This window comes from Trichosurus vulpecula, chromosome 3 (genome assembly GCF_011100635.1).
Source record: "Trichosurus vulpecula isolate mTriVul1 chromosome 3, mTriVul1.pri, whole genome shotgun sequence".
NCBI lineage: Eukaryota > Metazoa > Chordata > Mammalia > Diprotodontia > Phalangeridae > Trichosurus > Trichosurus vulpecula.
The window spans coordinates 379,316,148-379,342,507 of record NC_050575.1 but is presented as its reverse complement, the minus strand read 5'-3'; the positions used below and the strand labels follow the sequence as shown (position 1 = coordinate 379,342,507).

Below are 26,360 nucleotides of genomic sequence, written 5' to 3'. Positions count from 1 at the left end.
AAGGTTTCTCAGTAGAGGAGTGATCTGGCCAGACTTTGCGTTAAGAAGGCTATTTGGTTCCCTGAAAGCTACCTGCTCTTGGTTTTCAGGAGGTCCCCTTGGAGTGTCCTGGGCCTTGATCTAAGTCCTAGCTACGATTCATTTCCTTCACACCCTTCAGAGTATCCTGTTCACCCTCATCTTTTGAATTCTTTCTGGGAACACATTGAGGGCCAGCAAAGGATGCTTCCAACTTGGATAGGGGAAGGAGGGAGTCCCCATGAGGATCATCCTGGGAATATCCCATCTGGTATAGCTCTTGAACTGGTACCCAGCAGCTGTGAGAGCCCAAACTCCTTAGCATCATCACAGGGCTGAGGAGCCACCTCAATCCACACCCATGGAGAGACCCTTGTCCAGAGGTACCTGGGAGCACTGGGAGTGGAGGGACCATGGGACACTGCCAGGCACCCCCTGTAATTCCCTTTCCCCAAAGTGGGCTGCAGCCTCAGTCCATGAACCTTCCCTTCTGCCACCTTTGTATGGGAGAGACTATCGTGCAATCTAGAGGCTATCCATCTTCTTCCTTCCCTGAACAGCCCCTGATGCCCACCAGACACATAGAGAAAGGCTAGGTATCCATCTGAGAGATATTTAATGTTTCTCAGGTTTGAGATACAAAAAACTGAATGGAGGAGAGAAGGTGATGCAGAGACTAGCCCAAAAGAAGGATCACTCACTGTACAGGTCTGACAGCCCCACCTTAATCATTATAACAACCAGACTTTTCCACCCAATAGCTGATCCAAGCAATAACCTTAGGAGGGAGGGCTCCCCTCCTCATGGGTGTATATGTGGGTGGGGATAACAAAGGAACACCCAAGACCCCTACCTCCTCAGCCTCCCAGAGAAGACCCTCCCATATAAAGAGCCCTGGTCAGAGATGACAAATGGCCCTTGGGACAGAGAAAGCCATGTCCTGGGTGGCGGCAGCCTATTCTCCCATGCAGGAATGATCCTGTGTCTGGGGAAGCCCCTGTCAAAGGCCTAGGCCCAGCCTGGAGGCCTTCGGGTAAAAGAGGATCTATGATTACAACATTCAGCAATCAGATGAAAAGAAGGGGAAAAAACCAAGGAGGGGAGGGGAGAAGCAGGCTTGAGGAAGGCAGAGAAAGGAAGAAGCTATTTGTACTAGAAACCAAGGTGTCTGTGAAGGTCATCACCATTGTCCCCATCTCGTAAACCACTCTGGCTTTCTTCATTTGCCCACCTGAGGAATAATCCCTATCAGGCTTCTCAGTGAAACTGGGTAACTGACCCCTTAGAGACCTTATTCTAGGTACCTGGCCAAGCCTGTGCTGTGGAAGGGTTTGAGGGGGGACAGATATCTCCCCTTCCCCCACCCCACAACATGCATACACACACACACACACACACACACACACACACTCACATGGTCCAAAGCAGTTGAGAGGAATGAGGGCAGATGAAGCCTCAGGTTCCCAAATGCTGAGACACCCCGACCGGCAGGGGACTCGGGGATTCCCAGGCCAACCTCTGATCCCTCCCAACCTGGCCCAGTGTTGGGAAGGACTCTTCATAGGTCTCCTCAGTTGAAGGGGGTTTGAGGGTAGAGCTGGTAATGCAGGAGGAAGGAACAGAAGCAAAGGGCAGCTGGGGTAGGAAGCAGCCACCTGAAGCCCTCTGAACAGGGCCAGCGTTAGGGGCCACCCCAGGGAAACAAGGAAGGAAAGATCCAATCAACCAGGGCCCTAGGCATGCTCAGATTTCAGCTCCTTGTTCTCTTCTTCATCTACAGGATAGCCTAGAAGCTGTGATGAAGAAGAAGGTCAGGGTGGTGTGGTAGAGGAGGGTCCCTTCTGATCTGATTCCCCACCTCTGGGGTGGCTGATACTCAGCCCAAGTTCAGCCAGTAACCTTGACCCCTGCCAAGTGCATTCTCTGGACCCCTTAACACCATACAGGGACTCTCTCCTCATCTTCCTTCTCTCCTTTCCCTCCCTTCCCCATTCCCTGCCACTGACCCCTCAGATCTCAAGGCTACAGCCGACCAGCTCTGTTGAACTGGATAAGCCATCGGGCATTGGCGGTGCCTGGACTGAGGCACCCATGGTCCTCTGGTGCCATCAGCGGCTGCAGTTCCTGCTGCTCAGGGGCATCCGCGCTGCTCTCGCTACGAGAGCGGCCTGCCTTGGCAAGACTCGGGGTGAAGGTGAAGCCAGCATGAGGTTCAGGTGATGGAGTAATGAGAGCAGCCAGTGGGTCCCGGAGCTCATCTCCCCGAGGTGGGACGCAGGCCAGAGGGTGGGCTGCTCTCAGGGCAGCCTGGGTGCAGGGTGGAGATGCCAGGCTCTCCAGGGATGAGATGCTCTGATTCCACCCCGTCTGCATGTCCACAGGCACAATCTTGGTGGTCTCCGATGACACATACACTGCCAGGTCCCCCTGCCCGCTCTTCCAGGGCAGCTCTTTCTCAGCACAGGTTGGTGAAGGGGGAATGATTCGTGGGCTCGGGCACACCTCCATGCTCCCTGGGGACATAGCACACAGCTCAGGAGACACGTGGCCCATTGGGGACTTAGGGAAAGCTAGCAAGGAAGGCCTCCCTGATCACCAGCTCCTCTCCTAGGGGGTTTACTAGGACTGCATTCTCAGGCCAATATTATTATTATTCCATGTGGGACAGGAGAAAGCATGCAGGATTTAGGATCAAAGGTTGGAGTTTGCCCAGCTCTGCCATTTAACACCTTGTGACTTTGAAGGTGCCATCTCTCTGAGCGTTCTCTATAACACGAGGAGGTTGAACTAGACAGTCTCTAAGGACATTGGTTCTATGATTTGTCACTGGGACAAAATGAGTCAAAGGCAGGAGCCAAGCGGGCCAATAACCCCAGTGAAGAAGAGCCAAGGAACAGGGATGGCCCAGGGAAGAAGGCAAGTCACTCCTTGGTATGGGTCAATGCCTGCATGACTGCTGCACAGACAATAACATCTTGCCCCAGAAGCAGCCTGCCTGCTCACCCGCCCCCCCCACACACACACTCTAAGCCAGAACGAGGGGACAGAACTCCAGGCCAGGCTGACCAAGGGCTCAGACCTGGACCCCATATCTCTGATCTCCAGGCCTGCAGCCCTGTGTAGTAGGGGCTGAATCCTAGAGTGAGTGCTATCGTCACCCCAAGCCTGGATTCGTGACACCACGGCTAAAATACTAGTCTTGGAATCAGGAAGGCCTGCATTCAAATCTCTCCACTGATGCTTACTTAGCTGGGTTACCATAGAGAAGTCATTTCACCTCTGAGCCTTACTTTCCTTATCTGTAAAATGGGAATAATACCCTTAAGGGGTGGTCTTATTTGCTTTCTGGCAATTTTAAAAGTGCTCTCTTTCTCTCTCTCTTTCTCATCTATCTTTCTCTCTTTCTCTGTCTCTCCCTCTTTTCTCTTTTCTCTCTGTCTCTGTCTCTCTCCTTTCTCTCTCTGTCTCTGTCTCTCTCTCTCCAAGTTGAAACTATCTGGGTCAAGAGGGAGATTAAGAAGTATCTGGAACCCAAGTAGGGAAACCCAGAAATGTTCTTTATTTGGGGGCAGGAGGCAAAGGAGACGAATTGTGCATTAACTGAGGTGAGTTGAGAATCGGGTAAGTGGTGGATGAAGCGAGCAACAGGGTTGGAAAGAGAGGGTCCCAGGGAGGAAGAACCAACCTGGCCTGAGAGCAGGAAGCCAGCCCAGCTCACCCGCCCTGAGCCCAGCAGAGGGCTGACCCACCCACAGGCGGCCGCTCGGACAAGCAGGAAGAAAAACCACCGCCGTTCCCAAAGGTCAGACGTTATGATTCAAAGTGACACATCTGCTGAAAGGCCTGGGGCGGGATTACACTGAAGGTAGCACTGGGGCCGGACAGCTGCGGGCAGTCACAGAATCTCAGATCGTCCTTAGAAGGGACGTTAAGACCTAGCTAGTCCAATTCTTTGATTTCACAGATGAAGAGACCGAGGCCCAGAGACGGGAATCGATTGGCCCAGTCATGCAGCAGGTGACAGAGCTGGGAACACAAGCCCAGGTCACCTGATCCATAGAATCATAGACTTAGAGCTGGAGGCCGTGGAGTCCAACCCCCTTGTTTAATAGGTGAGGAAACTGAAACAGAGAGGCTGGGGGAATTGTCCAGGATCATACAGCTGCTAAGTGTCTGGGGTGGGATTTGAACTTGGGTCTTCATGACTCCAAGCCCAGGGTCTCTCCATTACCCTACATACCTACCTTTTGTCCAGTGCTATTTCAAATCTACCAGATTCCCATACAGTAGAGTTTAGTTATTCAAACTAAAAAATTAAATGATTTGGGCCCCGGTGGATTCAGGTTCTTCTACTTGGTCAAGCTGGCCTCCCTTACTCTGTCCAGACCCATTGGTTCTGGCCATTGGGTAAAGGGAGTCATTTGGGGTCAGCTTGGGGGCTGAAAAGAGAAGGGAATGAGGGTATATCCTGGCACTTCTTGGGGGAAAGGGGAAATATACCATTACCTGGCACTTTGTGCTCTTGGAAAACCTCACTGGTGGCCCGGGCCACAAAGACGATGCCCTCGTCATCATCCTTCTCTGTCTCTGAGCTGTCACTCTCCTCTTCTGACTCCACTGCTAAGATCACTGCAGCTGGGCAGAAACAGAAGCAGGGGCAGGGGACTCAGACCAGTGGACCCCCTTCTTGGGGAATCACAAAGTCTCACTGTAGGGGAGGGACCTCAGAGGGCATCTATTCTAAACCCACCATGAAGTGGGAATGCCTTCTTATTGCCATCTCTGGTAATCAGGTTCTGTCACAAGGAACTCATTCCCATGAGTGGGCTGGTTTCAATTTCCCTCACCATCTTTTTTGGAGGCAATCGGAATTAATTGGCTTGCCCAAAGTCTAACTGAGTGCCTAAGACTGGATTTGAACTCAGGTCCTCCTGACTCCAGAGCTGCTGCTCTATCCACTGCACCACCTAACTGCTCCACCCACCCCATCTCATTAACCTTCCTCTGGAAGTGTTGTAGCTTGTCATAGGATATAGAACTAGGAAGGTCTTCAACATTAATTAATTAATTCAATGTGGGATTAAATAATCTCCTCCCTTCAGTTTTACTGGTGAAGCCCAGATGTGAAGTGCTGAAGGTCATGAAGGTAAGCAAGCAAAGGAACAGAACCATGATTTTAATATCTGACTTCAAATTCCATACTTTTTCCATAGTCAGTATGCTCCCTAAAATGTGGTCCCCAAAGAGGAACATAAGACTCCAGATGTGGATAGCCCTGAGCCAAAGACGATGAGGCAAGCAGCTTCCTTCTTCTAGAGACCTTCCTCCCATTGATCTCCCCTGTGATTATATTAGCTGATCTGGCTGCCTTGCCACGCATGGCTTAAACTGAGCTTACAGTCACGAAAAACTCTAGGTCTCTCTATCCTAGGTCTCTCTATCCCAAAGCCCCAGGTTAGCTCTTCCAGGGATCTGGTTCAACCTGGTCCCTGCCCCTGGGTCTCATGTGGAAATATGATACAAGTCAACACACCATGGAAAAAACTTCCTTCTTACAGGAGGCAGGGAGGTGACAAGCTAGGGTTCATGGAGCCTGTCAAATGAGAGGCAGCTATGTCATTGGAGGGCACTAGATTTGGAGTCCAGGGGCTTGGGTTCAAGTCTCAGCTCTGCACCTTGCCAGCTGGGCACCTCACCTGTCCAGTCTGTTGTTGTCTCATCATTTTCCCCTTCACAACATCCCTTGCCTACATCCTCTTTCTCTAACATGGCACCACCGCCCTGGTGCAGATATCTCAAACTCAACATGTCTAAAACAAAACTCATTGTCTCTCCTTTCCAAACCCTCTCTTCTTCCAAATTTCTATATTACTGTAGAGGGTACCAGCATCCACCCAGTTATCCTCAACTTCTCTCTTGAACTCCCTCCATATGGTCAATCTGTTGCCAAGTCTTTTCTCCCTCTATAGGATGTCTTGCATATGTCCCCTCAGAATGCCACCTCCCAGGCACCAGCTTGCATCACCTCACATCTGGATTACTGCAATAGCCTGCTGGTGTCATTCCCTGCCTCAAGTCTCCCCCCACTACAATCTCTCTTCCATTCAGCTATCATAGTGATCTTCCTCAAGGGTAGGACTGACCACGTTGATAGAGATGGCGTCGCAACTTAATACAGATATAGATAGATATCCCAACTTAATAATAATATGTATGTAGATAATATAGATCCCAACTTAGTAAATTTCAGTGGCTCCCTATTACCTCCTGGATCAATGATAAAAGTCTCCATTTCACTTTAAAGGCCCTTCTCAACCTGGCCCCTTCCTATCTTTCTAGTCTCCTTACCACTGACTCTCCTGACTCTTCCTCTAGTACCCTTCCCACTATGCCAGACTCTTCTTATATTTCCTACAACACTTGGCACAGGAATGGGCACACAGTAGGCTGGTTGATCAGTCACCTCACTAGCCAGTACCACATCACTCCTCTCCCCGGTTCCTTCTCCCTCAGCTTGCCTGTGTCCGGTAAGTTTGGGGCTCGATGAGGTTTCCCATTAGGAGTCTCTTTGTCTGCTGAACCATCCTTCTGGAGACAAAGGAAAAAAGCCTGAGTCACCCCTGGACCTTGGCACCCAGATTCCGATTCGCTACCTTAATAGGGTACCAAGATGCAGGACCAGCCCCACCTGGAGGTCAGGTAGGAGGTGGGAATCCATATCCTTAGCCCAGACAGAGGTGACTTCCTCAATTTCAAAAGAAGTCACCTCCTGAGACTCTGGTTGCTGCCAAAGTGGGCTGACTTACTCACAAATATGACTCTGGCCTTAGGGCAGATAATCAGGGTTTCTGGCTTTCTTTTTCCAAATCCCAGTCTCCAGGACCTAAGCATGTTGCCTCCATAGTTGATAACAAAGATGTTGTATGCCACTCCCCAATTTCCCCAATTTACTCTCAAACCTCGATAAGATCATAGGATTTGGACATTGAAGGAACCTTAGGTCTAGAGAGTAAGGGATTAGTATAAGGGCAAGTTAGTAGCAGGGTTGGGGTTCAACCCCAGACCCTCTGATGCCAAATACAGGGCTTTTCAAACCTAGCTCAGCCTGTGACTCCCCAGATGAATTCTCCACCTCCACTCCGAGCCATCTTAGGCCAGCTCCCTTCTCTGATTGGAAAACTCCTCCTGGTAATGGAACAGGAAGATCTTCCCCATCCATTAATAGGCTAATGTGACCACATGTGTTCAATCACGATGTCTTGCAGCTTTAAAACTCCAGCTCACAGCTGTGATGCATCCTGGGTCATGTAGAGCCCATTGGGGGAAGAACTTGCTTAAAGGGGAAGCTTGATTATGGGGAGGCTTGTTTGCTTGAAGGCTTTCACGCCTTTTGGTAATTAGGCACTGTGTTTGCTTATCAGAATGTACACCTCCTCTAGGACAGGGACTGTCTTCTCTCTGCTTGTGTTTATATTCCAAGCACTTGGCACATTGTAAGCATTTAATAAATGCTCTTACCTATCTAATCTATAATCTATCCATATCTAATATCTATTTATCTGTTCGTATCTATTTGTTATCTCTTGTCTATCTACTTCTGTCTAAATCTATTATCAATCCACCTATCCCATCTATCTAGGTCTATCAATCTATATCTATCATCTATCTATATCTACCTATTATCTATCCATATCTATCTATCATCTATATCTATCATCTATATCTATCACCTATCCACATCTATAATCTATCTATATCTATCTATCATCTATCTGTATCTATCACTCATCTATCTAGCTACATCTACCTATCATCTATCTGTCATCTATCTCTATCTATATATCATCTATCTATATCTACCTATCATCTATCCATATCTATCTATCATCTATATCTATCACCCATCCATATCTATAATCTATCTATATCTATCATCTATCTATCTATATCATCTATCTCTATCTATCATCTATCTATATCTATCGCTCATCTATCTACATCTACCTATCATCTACTTGTCATCTGTCATCTATCTATATCTATCTACATATCTATCATCTATATGTATCTGTCTATCTATCATATCATCTATCTATATCTATCTTTTATCTATATCTATCACCTATTTATCCATCTATCTATCTATCTCCACTAGAGAAAGAACTATAGGATGGACTTGGAAAGGTTAAGGGGATACACAGGCAAGCTATAATCCCTGAGTCTTTCAAAAGGTAAAGCTGCGCAAACAGTCAGCTGGGCCCCTTCAATCATCATCCTCGTCATCTCTCACATTTATATAACACTTTATGGTTTGTCATTTCCTCACAATGGCCTATCTTGGGCTGCCTGTTTTCCACATCTCTCTTGCTCTCCAGGACTGGCTCCAGGCAGGGGAGGGCAGAGTGCCCAGAACTCCCCACAAGCATCAGCCTCAACCAGCAGCCACAAAGAGAAAGGATGCTGTCTGACCCTGTGAAGGGGATGGGAGAATCGGGGGGAGAGAGACTACAGGGGAGGGACTCACCTTCCGGCCGGCCTTCCGGAGCCTTAGCTTGCTCTTAGAGAGACACACATTGTGCTTGGTGGACTTGAAGGACTCCAGTCTCCGCTTCATGTTCTGTTGAAATACTTCCTTGTCCTGCCGGGCCTGGGCATCCTCTGAGATAAAATGGCGGCTACAGCTGGCCTTGTACTATAAACAACAGCGCTTGGTGAGGCCCTGGTTAGTGCCACCCCACGGCTCCCACAAGGGCCCTTGCTGGTCATCTTTGAGCCTTCTCTGTTAATCCCCTCTCCCCCTTCAGCTGCCAAGTCCTAGGATCTTAGAACTAAAGCTAGAAAGGGGTCTTAGAGGTCATCTAGTCCAGGGATTCAGAATCTTTTTTGTGTATCCTGGGCCCCTTTAGCAGCAATCTAAAGAAACCGATGGACTCTTTCTCAGAATCATGTTTTTAAATGCATAAAATAAAATATGCAAGATTATAAAGGAAACCAATTCTATTGGAATATATGTGTGTGTGCATAATAGTTATCAAAATATGTTTCTAAGTTCATGCACTCCAAGTTAAGAGCCCCTGATCTAGTCCAATCCCTTCATTTTACAAGTGACGAAACTGAGGCCCAGAGCTGAGGTCCAAATGGTTTTCTTAAAATCATACAGGTATTAAATAGGAGAGTTGGGATTCAAATCTGGATCTTCTAACTCGAAATTCAAAGCTCTTTCTCCTATACCTCATTGTATCTGTCTCCAGCTCTCTATTCCAATGCCTGACCACGTAGGTAAAGGCCCACAGCATCACCTGCTACTACGACAGGCTCCTTGTTGGTCCTTTGATCTGTGTTTTTTTCTCATTGATAACTCCCATTTCTCCTGCACTTTACTAACCATAACTCTTTGAAGGGGGGTGTAGGGAGCAACACAAACAACTGGATCTGGAGTCCGTGGACCTGGGTTCCAAAACATCACAGGGATTCCATTGCTGGCTGTAATACAGAATTGAGAAACTGGGGTAGAAATCACCAGCAATTTTGGTTTCACCTGGCCCTTTTAGTCTTGCCCCAAGTTGATTTACATGGGATTGAAAAGAACCAGTTATAGTGGTTCCTTCTGCACTTTTATTGAGTAGAGTCTCTGGGATGTTTTGAAAGAACACAAACTAAAGGACAAAAATTGAAAGTAATTTCCTAATCCCAAGTCAGATAGGAGACTAGGATCAAGGAACCTGAGTCCAGCAAAACAAAAATAATAATTCAAATAAATGGTGAACTTTAAAATGCCAAAGGGCTTCTCCAGCTAACTGGCCAGATGCTACTGACAGCACAGAAGCACTAAGGTTAGTGCTACAGCTATAACTAAAGAGTGCATAGGCCCTTTCCCCTTGCCTGGTGCAATACAGTAGAGATTCCTTTTGTGTATTGGTTGGAATATACAGCCTCTGAGGTCCCTTACAATTCTTTGATTCTTTGATTCTCTGATTTTACTAGGTTGTATGATCAAACATCTTTTGCTCTGAAATAATATGTACTCTAGTTGGCCAAGTAAAAGTAAACACATTGATGGGGGCTTACAAACTATGAGTTTGCTGGCCACCAAAATGCCTTGAATCTGGGATACATTCTTGGGGCCCTAGGTAAGGGAGGGCTCCAGGTGCCACATATCACAAGGCCTCAGTTTCCCTGTCTATGAGAAGGTTGGAGGAGATGACCTCTGAGGTCTCTGCAAGCTCTAAATCTATATCTTTCATCTAGTGCTTCAAGAATCTATGATTTCCTCCAGGTGGGTACTTCTTCCACCAGTGAAGATTACAGTTTCTCCATGCCTCAAGGGGATAATCTCCATAGAGTACCACAGCCAAAACACTCATCACTCTGTGGCTAACCGTCTGGTGAGGAGCTGCTCCAAACATAGCTAGGCTAGCTCCGGGACAATGGACATAGAGTCTTGTCATTGGGACTGTTCTTGAAAACTTTCCAGCTCAGTGAGAGCTTCCAGGGCTTATAATCTGTTGGCATCAGCCTTCGAGAACCCAGGGTCACCTCCACAATATAATGAGGCATAGAAGTGGGATTTCAGTGGAAGAATGAAAGTACTATGAGCTCCATTTTACAGATAGGAAAGCTGAGGCCCAGAGGGACTAATTAATGTGCCAGAGATCATACAGCTAGTATGATACATATAGGCAGCTTGGTAGTACAGCACATAGGATGCTATATATGGGGTCAGGAAGACCTGAGTTCAAATCTCACCTCATACGTTGATCAGCTGTGAGACCCTGGGCAAGTCACTTAACCTGTCTAATTCAGTTCCTTCATCTGTAAAATGGGGATAGTAATAACAACTCTCTCCTAGGATTACTGTAAGGATAAAATAAGATATTTACAAAGAGCTTAGCAAACCTTAAAGTATCATACAAATGAGGGCTATCATGATGATCATTATCAGGGGTAGAACTCAAACCCAGGTTCTCTGACTCCAAAGTCTCTTTCCACTGTTTCCTGGTGGGACATGATCAGAGTCGGGCAATATAAAAATTAATCTAGTCACCTGGGCCAGATGGATAAGTGTAGGAAGAGAAAAAGCTCTGGACTCAGTCAGAACATCTGGGTTTGAATGCAGGCTCTTTCACTTCCCACTATTTAAAATACGATTATGGTTGTATCTCATCACGCCCTCTCCTCCTCACCCCTACCAGGAAACAGGCTGGCACGATGAAACGAACAGGGGCTCTGGAGTCAGAAGATCTGATCCAAGTCCTACCCACGATACCAGGTATATGACCTTGGGCAAGTCATACAACTCCCCTTTGCCTCAGTTTCCTTATCCATAAGATGCAAGGGTTGGAGTAGATGGTCTCTGGATTCCCTTCCAGTCCTGAATGTATGCTCCTGTCGTCCCCATTCAAAATCCTTTGGCTCTTGTATTGCCTACAGGAGGAAGCCCAGACTCCTGATTCTGGAATTCAAGGTCCCTGACCATCTCTGGCCCCTCTGCCTTCTCAGCCTCATCTCACCTCATTTTCTGCTTTGTTGTTGTTCGGCTGTTTCAGTTGGGTCCCACATTTTGTGACCCTATCTGGTGTTTTCTTGGCAAGGATACTGGAGTGGTTTGCCATTTCCTTCTCCAGCTCATTTTACAGATGAGGAAACTGAGGCAAACAGGGTGAAGTGATTTGCCCAGGGTCACACAGCTAGTAAGTGCCTAAGGCCAGCCAGATTTGAACTCAGGAAGATGAGTCTTCCTGGCTCCAGGCCGGGCACCCTATCCACTATGGCTCCACCTAGCTGCCCCATTTTCTACTGTCTTCTCTATTCCAGAAAAATAGGACTAATTGCCATCCATCAAAATAATAAGAAAAACGGCTAACATTTATATAGTGCTTACTACGTGCATCAAACATATCTTGTGCTTTCTCATACTTCAAAAATTAAAATTTTCTATCTCTATTTCTCCCTCCCTCACTTATGCTACACCACACACACACACACATACACACACACACACACACACACACAGTCCTCTCCCCAGGTAAAATCCTGACCCAGATCTCAAACGCCACCTCCTCCAGGAAGGATTCTGTGATTTCCTAAGCTGAAACTAATCTCTATTTCCTGGGTCCTCGTATGAAACTTGACATTTCTTTTCCTCTCACTACTGGACTGACGATACCCCAGGTCACAAACGTCAGTCTCCCAGTCTAGTGCTCTTTTCTCACCTCTACTCTGAAGCCTTCCCTTTGTGCTCCAGCCTGCAGGGACTGGCTGTCTATCAACCCAACGGGCCTTTACCACATATTGCCCAACTCACTTACTTCATTTTCCACCCAGGTATGGCATCTCCTCAGCTAACTTCTGAACTCCTTAGGGCAGGCACCATGCTGTCTGCTTCTCCTCTGCCTCTCCCAGTGCAATGCTATGTATGTATTCAAGATCAATAATAATTCACCATGGCTGTAGCACTTACAGTTTTGCAAATTGTTTTCTTGGTGGCAACTCTGTAGGGTGAGAGCCAGATCAGATGGCACAGTGAATAGAGCACTAGAGTTGGAGTGAGGAAGACCTGGGTTCAAATCTGACCACAGATACTTACCAGCTACGTGACCTTGGGCAAGTCACTTCCCCTCTGCCCTCGGTTTCCTCCTCTGTATAACGGGGATAATAATAGCACCTAGCTCCCAGGATTGTCATGAGGATTAAAGGAGATGATATTTGTAAAGTGCTTTTCAAACCTTAAAGTGCTAAATAAATGTTATTGGTGATGATGATGATGATGATGATGCTATGGAGTAGAGAAAGAGTAGTCAAAGGACCTGAGTTCAAATCCCAGCTTTGCTACTTGTTCCCTGTATGGCCTTGGGCAAGTCTCTCCTCTCTGAACCTTGCTCTCTATAGCTTTTATATAAAGAGGTTGGTCTTGATCAGAGGTTCTTAACCTTTTCTGTATCATTGTAGCAGCAATTTGGATTTGAAGATCTTTCCTACCCATTAATAGGCCATGTGACCTGTTTATGTCACAGGAAGCCTAAGTGACATGGGGTGGGAGGAGCTTCCCGACAGGAAAAGGAAGTTATGTAATAGGAAATGCTGTTAGAGAGAGAGAGAGCAGTTATGGCTGCCAATGGCTGCTAATGGTTGCCCTTGTGATGGTTAGAACTGAATGGGCTGACTTAGCTGTACTGCGAGTTTGTCTTTGGGAAGACCCCAGCAGGAGGTCAGAGAGGTGCTGGAATGGCCAGGCTCCAGGATGTGATATGGTGTTTTAAGTTCCTCGCTGTTATGATAAAGTGGGCTGACTGGCTGTGGGAGCTGAATTCGGTTATGGGATATGGTTTTCCGGTGTCTGAGTAAATGTTATACTTCTTTCCCTTTCTTTATGGAGAGTTTCTAATACTTTGCGATACAGAACTACATAGGCATATTCATGATTATTGTTGATGTTGTGTTTATTGCCTTACTGATACAATCATAGACCCCTCTGCCTTTCTCAGGAGAATGTTTTCAAGTGCCTACGATAAAATGCCTAGGCTTACAAAGGAAGCCAATTATATTGAAATCCGGTTATCAAAATGTGCTTTTTGAATAGTCCACAGACCCCAGCCTAAGAATTCCTCGTAGGAGGTGATCTTGAAGATCCCTTTCAGTTCTGGATTCCAGGTAATTAGTACAAGGCCTTTCTATGCACTTTAAAGATTAAGAGAAGGAAAATGCCACATGCCATTACATAAGTCAGTGTCAGAGCCAGAACTTGAATCCAGTTCCAGGTTCAATGCTCTTCTAGTTTCAAGTTCAGTGCTCTTTCCATTACTCTATGTAGCCCCCCATATAGCAGGTTCTGGGCAAGTGGTTTTGTTTTTGCTTTCTGTTATTTGCCTCCAAGCCCTGAGTCTTGGCTTCCTCTAGGCCAAAGGCCACTGAGGAAGGATTCTCTCCCCACCTATGTGCATCTCACCCTCCGACGGGGTTTGTAGAGGCCTCCACTGAGCAGATGGTGCATGATGGCATCCTCCCGGTCCTTGCCACTTCGAACTGTGTCAATCACCTGTAGATCCAGGCAGGCACCACTGCCGCTCTCCCGCCTATGGGAAGTAAAGCCACCGGGGGCAAATTGCAGAGGGGGGCTACAAGAGCCTTAGGCCAAACATGCAGATCCTGCGGGGCGGGGGGAAGGGGGGTAATGAAGAGAAGGGAACCTGGGGTGGGATAAAGAGGAGCCTGGCACAGAGGTGGAGAAGGCTTGAGGGAGAGAAGAGTCTGACACTGATAAAGGGAAGCCTAGCGTGGGGAGGGAGGCACTGTGGTACTTACAGCAGGTTGGTGACAGAGGTCTCTGCTGCAGAGTTACGGCTAGGCATGGAGGGTAGTGTGAGCCCTGCTGAGGATAAGACGTGGCCCCCCTAAGGGTATGAAGATGTGTCTCAGATGGATGCTTATTGCCTAGAGTAGGCACTTGAACTCTGAACTCGAGGAACAGGGTTGTCTAACACCCCTTCCCCAACACTCCTTCACAATCACCAGTTTAAGCAACATTGTGTGATGATCAATGACTTAGCTCCTCTCAGCAATATAATGATCTAAGAAAATTCCAGGGTGGAAAATGCTACTATCTACACCCAGAGAAAGACCTGATGGACTCTGAATGCAGTTCAAAGCATACTACTTTCACTTCTCTAAAAAAATTTTTCCTTTTGTTCTCTTTCTCCTTTCACAACATGACTAATATGGAAACACGCTTTACATGATCGTACATATATAACCTATATCAAATTGCTTACTGTTTTAGAAAGAGGGGAGGGGAGGGAGAGAGGAAGAAAAATTTGGGACTCAAAACTTTGTAAAAAATAAACGTTAAAAATTGTCTTTATATATAATGGGAAAAAATAAAATACTATTAAAAAATCACCAGATTCCAGAGACCATGAATTATTCATCGAGGGTCCCAGGCTGTTCACTACCACTCTAGTCCTAGCCACTGCACCAGATTAGGGGTTCTTAATCTTTTTTGTATTGTAGATCCTATCTGGCAGTCTGGCAAAACCAATGGACTATTTCTTAGAATCATATTTTTAAAAGTGCAAAAAATAAAACACATAGGATTACCAAGAAAACCAATAATAACCCATTTGATTGTAAACTCCTTGAGGACAGGGATTGTCTTTTGCTTTTCTTTGTATTCCCAGTACTTAACACAGTGCCTGGCATATAGTAGGCACTTAATAAATGCTTACTGACTGACTGAATATAATGAAATACAGTTATCAAAAATATGTTTAAAAAACAAGTTCACAGACCCCAGGTTAAGAACCCCCACAAACCCAACTTTGCTCCATCCACCCTGAGGAATTAAGGCCTACCTGGTCCACAAAACTGATAGCATCTCGGATGTTGAGTTTATAGTACACATCCCAGATCTGGTCCCGGATACGGTAGGCAGACCGGCGCATCAGTAGCTGACTCAGGTATTTCTTGTCAAATTGTTCCCACCTAGAGAGGGGCATATATCTGGGTGCCTGAATCCTCCCTCCTTTTCTTGAATTCTCTAAGGGATTCTGGAAAGACTTTCTAAGATCTGTCTCTTGGCAGTAGGGGTTAGTAGAAAAGGCACTGGTCTTACTGAGTTCAAGTCCAGACTCCCACACTTACTAGCTGTGTGACCTTAGATGAGTCACTAGACAAGCCTCATTTTCATCATCCATAAAATGGTAACGTCATCCATAAAACGGTAAGCCCACTTGTGCTATCTGCCTCATCATGGAATAGTGAAGAAGCCTTTGTAAACCTCAAAGTGTAAGCTGTTCTTCTTCTCTGGGGTCTCTCTTCTAAGATCTTCCTAGGTTGCTAGGCTTGAATAACAGCATTCAGCCCCCCAGGTAGCAGGGAGGGGGCTGTTGAGGTGGCCTTTTTAGGAGGTGGGGTAAGGGGGACAAGCTCACCTGTCCCTCCAGTAGTGGTAGCCATGGTGGCCAACTACATCTTCCACAGCTGCCAAAATATGGTCAAAGGTCTATAGAAGGAACAGGAAAACCTAGTCACAGCACTGTCCCTACTCTCAAAGAAGGTCCAGAGCTTGGGCATCAAATCAAAATTTCCTGTCTGTGAGAGCCTGGATATAGTCCCATCCTGCCCAAGAATCCTCCAGAAAGCCAGAAAAGAATGGGAGGAGGTAAGACGGAAAAGGGACATTTGGGGGGGGGGGGCCAAGCATCTCTGATACCCACATGTTCGTGTAGTTCCTGGTTCAAAGTGGGCTTGTGGTGGTCACTTCGTTTCACTTTTAGCCACTTGACAAGAGGCTTTATGGTTAGACCCTGGGGAACAGGAAGGGAGACAGGAAGGAGGTGAACATAGAGACCAGAATATGACTAGAAATACAAGCTGCCTATGTCCTCACTATGCCCCTAATTTTCTCTGTTGCCATCTCACCCAGTGACCCACAATGCCTTAGCTTCCCTCCAGAGTCCCCTTTCACAGCCTCAGAAGGACTTGGAAAGAGCTGGATAAAGAATCGATGAGTCCAAATGTCAGATCTTGAAGGGTTCTGGAGATGGTTCATTGGTCCAGTTTCCATTTTTCACAGAGAAAGAAATGGAGGCCCAGAAAGGGGAAGACTTCCCCAAGGTTCCATAGTAAGGTGGACACTGGGCCAGGCCTGGAATCCAGATGTCTCGACTTCTAGCTCCCTACCATGAGCTCAATGGATGGCTCTCACATGGGAAGGGGACTAGATGGCTCCTGAACCCCCCAAAAATGGAACTAGAAGCAATAGGGTTTAAGGAACAAGGAGGGAATGGACATTACAGAGAAACAGGCGTAGGTTGGCAGTCAGGAAACCTTTCTGATCATTAGAGTTGTCCAAAAACGGAATAGGCTGATTGGAGAAATAATGGAGTTTCCCTCCCTGAAAGGCTCCAAGTGGACTCTGGATGACCACCCACTGTGGGGTTTATGGGAGAGTTTTATAGAGGAGGGTCCTGTTCCTCTTGACCCTTAGATGCCTCTGAGGTCCCTATCTGGGATTCTGGGACGGACACTATGGTGATCTCAACTTTGCCCCTCCTCCCCCTCCCTGCAGGCCCTCCCACCTGCACGATGACTGTGAAGAAGACCACCACAATGGTCGTTGCCACAAAGTAGTCCTTGGCAGGGACCTTGGTCTTATCCAGAAGGATGACGAGAGCAAAGGCCACAGCCCCTCGCAGGCCCCCATAGGACATCACCACCTGGTCAATCTTGTCCAAAGGGACCAGCCGGAACTGGTTCAGCACCCATGTCTGCAGGACTACGCCTGCAGGGGAGGGAGGCCGGGTGGGAGTAGGGGCAGGGGCAGGGGCAGGGGCAGGGGCAGGGGTGGGGAAGCCAAGTGGAGTTAGAGGTCAGGGCAGGGGAAGGAAGGGTTCAGGTTAAGGTCAGACAAGGGCTAGAAGGGTGAGGAGCAAGCATAGGATTTAAGTCAAGGTAGAGACAGGGGCTTCGACCAAGGGAAAGAGATATCAGGAGATAGGTTTGGGGGACAGATAGGATGATGAGAAGGAAATGGGAAGGCAGCCAGGCACAGGGCAGTACCGAGGGCACGGAAGAGCAGGATGAAGAACAGGGTACCAAGCACCAGCCCAGTGTCCCAGGCCCACTTAGAGGAGTCAACAGCAGAGATGCCAAGCAACATGAAGATGACTGTCTCGGCACAGCTGGCCAGGGTCTTCATGGTATACTTGACAGCCGTACGGGACTTGTGTGAGATGTTAGCCTCCACATACTTCTTACAGCCCACACCGCACATTGTCACTCTGACGGAAGAACAGAAAGACAGGAAAGGGATGTTAGAAAGGGCAGCAAGGAGCTAGCACACCAAACTACAATCATAGAAACACAGGGCCAGAATCAAGTCCCACCTGGGGAGGACTACACCTGCTGCCACACCTCCAAGAAGTGCTCGGACCTCCAAGAAGCCTACCTACCATCTCCAATGACAACTATCCCACCCCACGATGGCTGTGACTATGAGGAAGTCTTTCCCTTCCTTGAAGCCTAAATCTGCAGCTTCCTCACATTTGTCCTATATCTGTCCTCAGGGTCCAAGGAGAACAATGCTAAGCCATGCTTCTCCTGACCAGTCTCTGGGGTTTGAGCAGGAAGGAAGGAAATGAGGCCTTGGGGGGAAGGTGCTGGAGAGAATCCTATAATCACAATGACATGGCTGGAGTGAACCTTACAGATCTCTAATCCCAGGTTCTCAGCCTGGGGTCAGAGAACTTGGTTTGGTTTGGTTTTTCAAATATTTTGATAATTGCATTTTAATATAATTGGTCATCTTTGTAATCTCCTGTGTTTTATTTTATGCACTTAAAACCATTCTTCTGAGAAGGAGTCTAAAGGCTTCACCAGACTAATGAAGACACAAAAAGGTTAAGAACTGCCAATCTAGGGGCAGCTAGGTGGCACAGTGAGTAGAGCACTGGCCTTGGAGTCAGGAGGTCCTGAGTTCAAATTTAACCTCAGACACTTGACACACTTACTAGCCGTGTGACCTTGGGCAAGTCACTTAACCCTAACTATCTTGCCTTCTCCCCTCCAAGAAGAAAAAAGAAAAAGAACTCCCAATCTGGACCAATGTTTCACAGATGTAGAAAGTAAGGCCCATAGAAGGGAAAGGATTTCCTTCAAGTCCCACAGTGGGTGGGCCACAAGGCCCAGACCAGAACTCAGGATCCTGACTCCCAGGCCAGAGCCCTTACACCATCACCTCCTTCACAGGAGGAGGCAGCAACCAGAACAAGAGAGTTCAATGGGGTCTAACTTGAGGGGGTCTAACCCCCAGGCAACAATTTAAGTTTGCTGGGAACACGTGGGCAAAAGGCACAGGGCCTCAGAATTCCCTGATCCTCATCCTCTGGACCAGCACAAAGCCCGAAGAGAACTGCCAGGTTTGGTCCTGTCCAGAAGAACATGAAGGGATACCAGATTTTCCTTTGGGCCCCCCAGAATGTTCATTTTGGAACTAGACAGGTTAACAGGGCAGCATTACCTTCCTGCACCAACTAGGCCTCAGTGATTATTCCTAGATATTGTCAATATGCCCCCCGCAGGAGTAATAATGGTTGCAGTAATGATGGCTGTCTCTAGAGACCCCCCAGCTAGGTGGCGCAGTGGATGGAGTGTTGGACCTGGAGTCAGGATAGGCCAGAGTTCATATCTCTCCACAGACACTTATGAATCATGTCACCCTGGGCAAGTCACTTGGGCTCAGTCTCGTCATCTGTAACACGGAGGTAATCATAGAAGCAACCTTGCGGAGTTGTTGTGAGGATTAAATGAGACATTAATTGTAAAGTTAATCCTGATGCATGACGTGAATGCTGGTCGCCATTATTACCGCCGTGTTCTCTCTCTCCAAATAACCAAATAACAAGCTCCATTATTCTTAATTTACAAATACGAAAATCGAGGCTCAACAATATAAGGTAATTTGGTCCCAGGGTTAGTAAGTGTGAGAGCTGGGACCTGAGGTCCACCACCTCGTGGCGCGCCTACATTGTGCCGTCCCACGGCAGAGGGTCTGCACACTTAACAGACTTTTGTCAAGTTATTTACAGGATCATGGGGTTCAGAGACGTGAGAGTTGATTGGGATCTCAAAGTCCATCGAGTCCAACCCATATCTGAGCAGGAGTTCCTTCTGCATCTCCATCAATTGGTCATCCAGCCTTCACCTGAAGGCCTCTGGTGACAGGGAGCTCATTCCTTCCTAAAGCAACTCCATTTCCTTTTGGGGCAGCTTCAATTGTTGGGGTGCAGTTTTTCTAAATGATGCCTAAATGACTTGTCTTCAACAACTTCTACTCATTTCAACGAGGGGCCAGGCAGACCCAATCTAATACTTCTTCCACATAGTGGGAGGCAGCTATCCTATGCCCACTGGCTTTTCTCCTCGAGACTCAATATCTCCAGATCTTTTGACTTATCCCCATACAACATGATCTCCAGGGCCTTCATCCATCCAGTTCACCCACCTCTGGCTGTCCTCCATCTTGTCAATCCCATTCCTAAAGGGTGACAATCACCTCTTCCAATTCTGTCATTTTACAAAGGAGATTGCCACTCATACAGGTGAAGAAGGCTGTCCAAAATCCTACAGGTAGTGGGCAGGAGAACAGGGATTCCCACTGTCCTCCCTTCATCCTCCCCCTATGCCTCTCCACCCCCACCCCCAGGCTTCTTCTCTAATCCCAGGAACTCACGCAAGGATGGCGGAGAGCGAGGCCATCTCCGCTGTGAGGTAAGCAGCATAGGCCAAGAGGAAGACCAGCAGAGGCTCGATGATACGGACCCGCTTGGTGAAACGTGTGGTCAGGGCCAGGAGGAAGGCAAAAACTAAGCCCACGGCTGCCCCGCCCAGACTGACCACAAAGAGGGAGGCTGGGAAGGAGGCCGGGCTGTCAGCATGGCCCCCCCCCTTCCTCCCTCCCCCCACCCCGAACCAGTGGCAAAGAGGAGAAGGGTGGCGCCTACTTCATTCCACCAGGGGCATCAGGGTCTCAGGAGCTGGACTCTTAGGCAGGCCAGGAACTGGATACTGAGGCTTCTGTTACCCCAGAGATCAGCTCTCATTGGAAAAGGGGGAGAGATGCAAGCAGAGGCTTTCTCTCTCCTTCCTGGCTCTGAGAAAGGACTTAGCACCCCAGGGGAAAATTGAGGAGAGGACCCAACAGGCCTTTACCGAAAGGGCAGGGAGATACTGACCGACTCCTTTCACATAGTCAATAGCCTGAACATTGACTGAGCCCATCTCCACAAACGAGTTATACACCTTATACAGCACCTAAGTTAGAGGAGTGACAAAGATGTCACATTTCTGCATAGCTTCAAGGTTTATAAAACACTTTTTTCACAACATTACCTACTTGAGAGGCAGATAATACAAGGATTCCATCCTGCTAGCCCCCACACCCTCCAAAACAAGGCAGTGTGGGGAACTCCCAGAAAGGAAACTCTCTCCACTGCCACGGATTGGCAGCTCATTTGTAGTTTATGTTCTTAGAGTTGCTTGGGAACACCGAGAGGTTAAAGTGATGCCTATGACCACATAGCTAGTAATACAGAGATTATCAATCTTGTTTTATAGATGAAGAAACAAAGGTTCGGAGAGATAATAATAGCTAACATTGTACGGCTCTTTAAGTTTTGCAAAGCACTTTACATATATTATCTCATTTGATCCACATGACAGTGAGGTGCTGCAATTAGCCCCATTTTATAGACAAGGAAACTGAGGCTAGGACAGGCTAAGTGACTTGTCCAAGGTCCCACAGCTAGTGTGCCTCTGAGGTAGGATTCCAACTCAGGTCTTTTGAACTCTAAGCCACCTAGTTGTTTCTCTGTTTCTATAACATTTTAAGGTCTACAACATACTTTCCTTACAACAATCCTGTGAGGTAGGTGGTACAAGCCCTAATATGCCTGTTTTACAAATGAGGAAAGCAAGGCAGAAAGAGATCCAACCAAAAACAAGGAGCTAGGCAGTGCATTGTGCAGCGGATGGTAGTTAGAGCCCTGGGCATGGAGTGAGGAGAGTTCAAATCCTGTCTCAGATACTTGCCAGCTGTGGGATTCCGGGCAAATCCCTTAACCTCCATCTGCATCAGCTTCCTCAGATGTGAAACGGGCAGATTAACAGCACCTAGCTCCCAGGGTTATCATGCAGATCAATTGAGATAATGTATATAAAGCATTGTACAGAGCTATAGAAATGTTAGTTATTATTATTATTTGCATGGCAAATGAAAGGCGGAGTCAGGATTTACACCTGGGTCTTATGACCCCAAGTCTGGCATTATGGACCCACACACACACATACACACACAAACACAGAGGCAAACGCACACAATTTAGCCCGTCAGATCAGTCAGCTCTGAGCCCTGGGCATGCTAGGAGAAGGAGGAATGCCATGAGACCCAGGGCCCTGCCTGCCCTCCACCGGTGCCCTCACCACTGTGACCGCATCGTTGAGCAGCGACTCGCCGAATACTATGATGAAAAGGGTCTCGTTGACATGCACCTCCTCAAAGACAGCCAAGACAGCCACGGGGTCCACGGCAGAGATCAGGCTTCCAAAGAGTAAGAAGTCAAGCAAGCCAGCTTGGACAGCGGGAGCTATGGGGAGAGACAGAGAGATGCCCCCCACCCCCCACCAGAGGACTCCTCACCTCTCCACTCTTGAGGTAAAAGCAGAAGGCCCCCACAAACTTCACCACAGTCTAAGGAAAACCAACCGGTGGGAACCCAGACTGAGTCCCATCCACCATAATATTGAGCAGTGGTGTCAAAGGGGCCACTAAATCTTTAATACAAGATGATTGCTGCTTCAAAAACCACATATGAACATCATCTATGTTTTATTGTATTTTCATTTAGTCAGTTAAATATTTCCCAATTACATTGTCATGTCTGATTAAGGCAGGCGCCATGTTTGATACCCCTGACGCACAATGTAGAAAGAGCTTTGGACTTATTCTGTGTGGCCTTAGGAAAGTCTTTAGCTTCTGGAGGTCTCTGTTTTCTCACACATAAAGTTAGGAGTTTGGACTGGGTGAGCTCAGGGGTCCTTTCAGGCTCTGAAGTCTGGAGGTTCAGCTTCATTCATTTTTCTTCATTTCTAAGAAGGGGGTCATACTGTTTATACAAACTATTGCATGGGGTTTATAGGATCCCAGATATAAAGGGGAAGGAAGAGGGAAGAGAATAAGCATCTATTAAGTGCCTACTATGTGCCAGGCACTATGCCAAGCACTCAGCAAATATTATCTCATTTGATCATGACAACCTGGGGAGGTCGGTGCTCTTATTACCATCCCCATTTTTCAGACTAAGAAACTGAGGCAAACAGCAGTTAAGACACTTGCCTAGGGTCATGCAGTCTATGCATCTCAGACCAGATTTGAACTCAGGTCTTCCTGACTCCAGCTCTGCTACTCTATCCACTGTGCCACAGAACTTAGAGACAGGAAGACGTGAGTATGAATTCTGCCTCATACACTTACTGACTGTGTGACCCTGGGTAAGTCACTTAGCCTCTGTCTGCCTTGGTTTCCTCATCTGTAAAGTGGCAAATAAAGTGGTTGTTATGAGGATCAAAAGTGCTCTGAGAGTCTTCTGGCAATCTCTTATTTCCACTGGCCCCAGTTCTGTCTACACTGACCCCAGCTCTGTCTACACTGGCCCTAGCCTGTCCGGCATCAAGGGAAGGAAAACCGGGACAGAAGTGGCTCGGGCCTGACAACAGGGGAGCAAAGCTCTATCTGGCAGGGCTGCTAAGTGGCTGAATGGATGTTGAAGGGGAAAGAAAGCAAGCCACATGGTGTGACGGGTTCCCCATCCCTCCAGCCCACACACAGCTGGAGCCCAGAACTCGCTCAGCTCTTGGAGTCTCGGCTGGGCTCTGGCGGCTCAGCTGCTGCTCTGGAAGGCAGGCATAGACGGGCTCAGCTGCTGAAGAGCAGTCTCCGGGCACTGAGGACTCTCACTGGGCTTCGGAGGCCTCAGACCTAGTAAGACACTCATTTGTTAGGTAACCTTGGGCAAAATCCACGACTTCCCTGAGTCTCCATGTCCTTGGCTATAAAGTGAGAGCATTTCATCACAGACTAGAAGCTCTGGGAAATCCCTTCTAAAAATAATCACCCAGCTTTCTATAGAGCTTCCAATGCAACAACCCTGTTCCTCAATTCCTTCTGAAGTGAGGGCAGAGATGTCGTCACACAAAGAGCACTGGTCTTGTACCCAGGAGAGACCTATTAGTAGTTTAACCTTCACCAAATCACTCAATTTCTCTCAGTTCCCTCATCTATGAAACAGGGATATTAATACAAGCCCTCCCTTACAGGCAGGCCTGTGTGCATAAGGACCATTATTAGCATTATCTTCATTTTACATATAAGGAAACTGAGGCTTGGATAAATTGAATTATTTGACAAGGTCACACAGGTAGAAAGAAGCAAAGCAGGGATTCTGACCATATACCCTGAGAACCTCTCTCACGCAGCAAGAACGAGCATCTTTGTTCTTCCCGGGTTTATGAGCAAAGCAGCTGAGATCATGCAGACATACTTCCCCTCCTCCAACCCAGGTACTGGAGACTCCCAGGGAACAGAATCAGACTCACCCATAAGCCCAACCTGCTGGACGCCCCAAAGGGCAGCCCCTGTAGTGAAGGAGTTCCATAGTGTGCCCACCACAGCGTAGGTCAGAATGGCCCCCAGGTTGTCAAAGAAGAGCCGGCTGGGCATGAAGTAGCCCGAGTCAAGTACAATAGGGGGTAGTAGGAAGAGGAAGAAGGTGCCTGGCTCCAGCTGGTACTCTGCTTTCTTGGCCACAGCCAGAACGATGCCCCCCAGCACCAGACCCAGCAAGATCAACAGGCAGCTCTCGGGGACGACAGAAGTCACTTTCCTGGAGAGGTGGAAGACTACAAGGAAAAAAACAAGTCAAACAATTGTTGGGCAAGGTCCAGGGTTAGACACAATGGAAAAAAGACATAGACATGGAAGACATCTATCTGCCCCCTTGGAGCTTCCAATCTCATGGTCAAAGAAGACACGACATCTAAATGTGACATGTAACAAAGCCACCGGCCTTCCTTGAATCCCTGCTGGGCAATAAATGACCTGTCCCCTCTGGCTTCACATAGCACTGCTCTACCCCTCTCTAATGAACCAATCATGTAACTATAATATGTAATATATTATAATGATTGATGTTGGTGAGAAGCAGAATAATGGACAGAAGGTAGCCTTGGAGTCAGTAAGACCTGAGTTCAAATCTTACCTCTGACATACACTAGCTGTATAACCACAGGCACACATTTAACTGCTCAGGGTCCCAGGCAACCTTCCAACTTTTATGTTGTTAATTATTGTGTTGGAGAAGGGAGTCCCCAACTTGGGGAAAAAAAGAAAGTCTGCTTTTGCCTTCTACTAGACTGTAAGTTCCATGAGAGCAAGACATGTATCTTATCTAGGCTGTGTATCTAGCCTAACACTTGGCACAATGCTCTGTACACAGAAGCCCTTTATTTAAATGTTTGTTGTATTGGATTGTTCCTCAGGGCTTCCAAAGAGCCTTGATTTTATCAGTTTAGGAACTCCTTCAACCAACTCTCAAGTCACACACAAGTCAAGACTGGTTCCCTTGGAAATGAAAAATGGAAACAATAACCTGTGCTTTGGTAGATGGTTTCATGGTGCCCATGGCTCTGGTGATGAGCATTTCTGTACTTAGCCAATCTGGTCCTAAGGGGATAGGCACCTATCTAGTAAACACCAGACCCATACTTGATGTGTTTCCACCTTGGTGGGACATGCCTGCCTTTATGCTCTCAACACCTCAAAGAACCCAGGATCATAAGGAGTAGGGCATTAGTGGAAAGTCTATCGGAAATGGTTATGGTTTTATCTGGAAATAGCGTTAAAGCAGATGTATTACCACTTGCTTTGCTACTGTACCCTAAGGACCATGGGAGTTTCCATCTGACTTGTAGATGAAATCTCCCATAGTTATTATCTCCTCCATTAGAAGGTGAACTCCTTGGAAGGAGGGACTGCCTCTGTTTTTTCTATTTGTCTCCCCAGCACAGTGCTTTGCTCATAGTAAGGGCTTAATAAATACTTTTTCACTCATTCTTACCATCTGTTCTGCTACTGTATATATCCCATTCCCCACCCCACCTCCACCCCTCCAGGCTCTTCCTTTGGGAACCATAATCAAGTCCCAATATTGCCTTTGCTACTGGAAAGAGTGCTTTAAAAAGCTCTCCTTATGGCTCTACTCACTATCCCTATGACTTCCCAGGCCAAACACCCTTCCCTATATGTGTTGTCTCACCCTCAGGACAAGAGTTGTTTTGGTTTTATTTGCCCCATGCCCAGTCCAGTGCTTGGTGCATAGTAGCCATTAACAAGAACCTTTTCATTTATTTGTTCATCCAGGATACAGATGATGTGGGAAGGTTTTTTTTGGGGGGGGGGTGTAGAAGGTTGAGCCAGGCAGAGAAAGGTAGACAGGATTTGGATAGGTAGAAAGGAAAAGGACAGGGAGCATCAGGGTAACTGAACCACCTGGAACTTCTCTTGCACGTCTACTAACCCACAGCCCTGCTCAAGAGGGCACCCAAGTCAGGGCCCAGAGATATATGTAATTCTGAAGGGTCTGGGGGTGGGATGATGGTATCCAGTGTGAACTTCTGGAATTGCTTCCATACCTCCCACTGCTCCTCTAAACAACCACTTTAGTATGGGCAAATGAGTTTACATGATCATGGTTATTTTATTGTCAAAAGGGACCTTGGAAGACTACCTAGAT

General features: G+C 47.4%; 1 protein-coding gene across 2 annotated transcripts in view; it reads right to left on the bottom strand.

Annotated features, from left to right (window-relative positions):
- Positions 1-1,902: 1,902 nt before the first annotated feature.
- Positions 1,903-26,360, bottom strand: part of SLC9A5 (solute carrier family 9 member A5) — a 28,552-nt gene continuing 4,094 nt past the window's right edge. Inside the window, exons 2-16 of one of the 2 annotated variants that reach the window (XM_036751584.1) lie at positions 24,166-24,468; positions 21,994-22,157; positions 20,748-20,826; positions 20,246-20,423; positions 17,575-17,795; positions 17,094-17,296; positions 16,230-16,319; positions 15,945-16,015; positions 15,366-15,495; positions 14,320-14,408; positions 13,964-14,090; positions 8,543-8,710; positions 6,537-6,606; positions 4,525-4,653; positions 1,903-2,531 (exon numbers count right to left, since the gene is read on the bottom strand). In XM_036751584.1, the coding sequence (XP_036607479.1) occupies positions 2,041-2,531; positions 4,525-4,653; positions 6,537-6,606; positions 8,543-8,710; positions 13,964-14,090; positions 14,320-14,408; positions 15,366-15,495; positions 15,945-16,015; positions 16,230-16,319; positions 17,094-17,296; positions 17,575-17,795; positions 20,246-20,423; positions 20,748-20,826; positions 21,994-22,157; positions 24,166-24,468 (2,513 nt within the window). In that variant the 3' untranslated portion in view covers positions 1,903-2,040. The remainder of the gene's footprint in view (positions 2,532-4,524; positions 4,654-6,536; positions 6,607-8,542; positions 8,711-13,963; positions 14,091-14,319; positions 14,409-15,365; positions 15,496-15,944; positions 16,016-16,229; positions 16,320-17,093; positions 17,297-17,574; positions 17,796-20,245; positions 20,424-20,747; positions 20,827-21,993; positions 22,158-24,165; positions 24,469-26,360) is intronic. The other variant, XM_036751585.1, reaches the window with a different exon arrangement.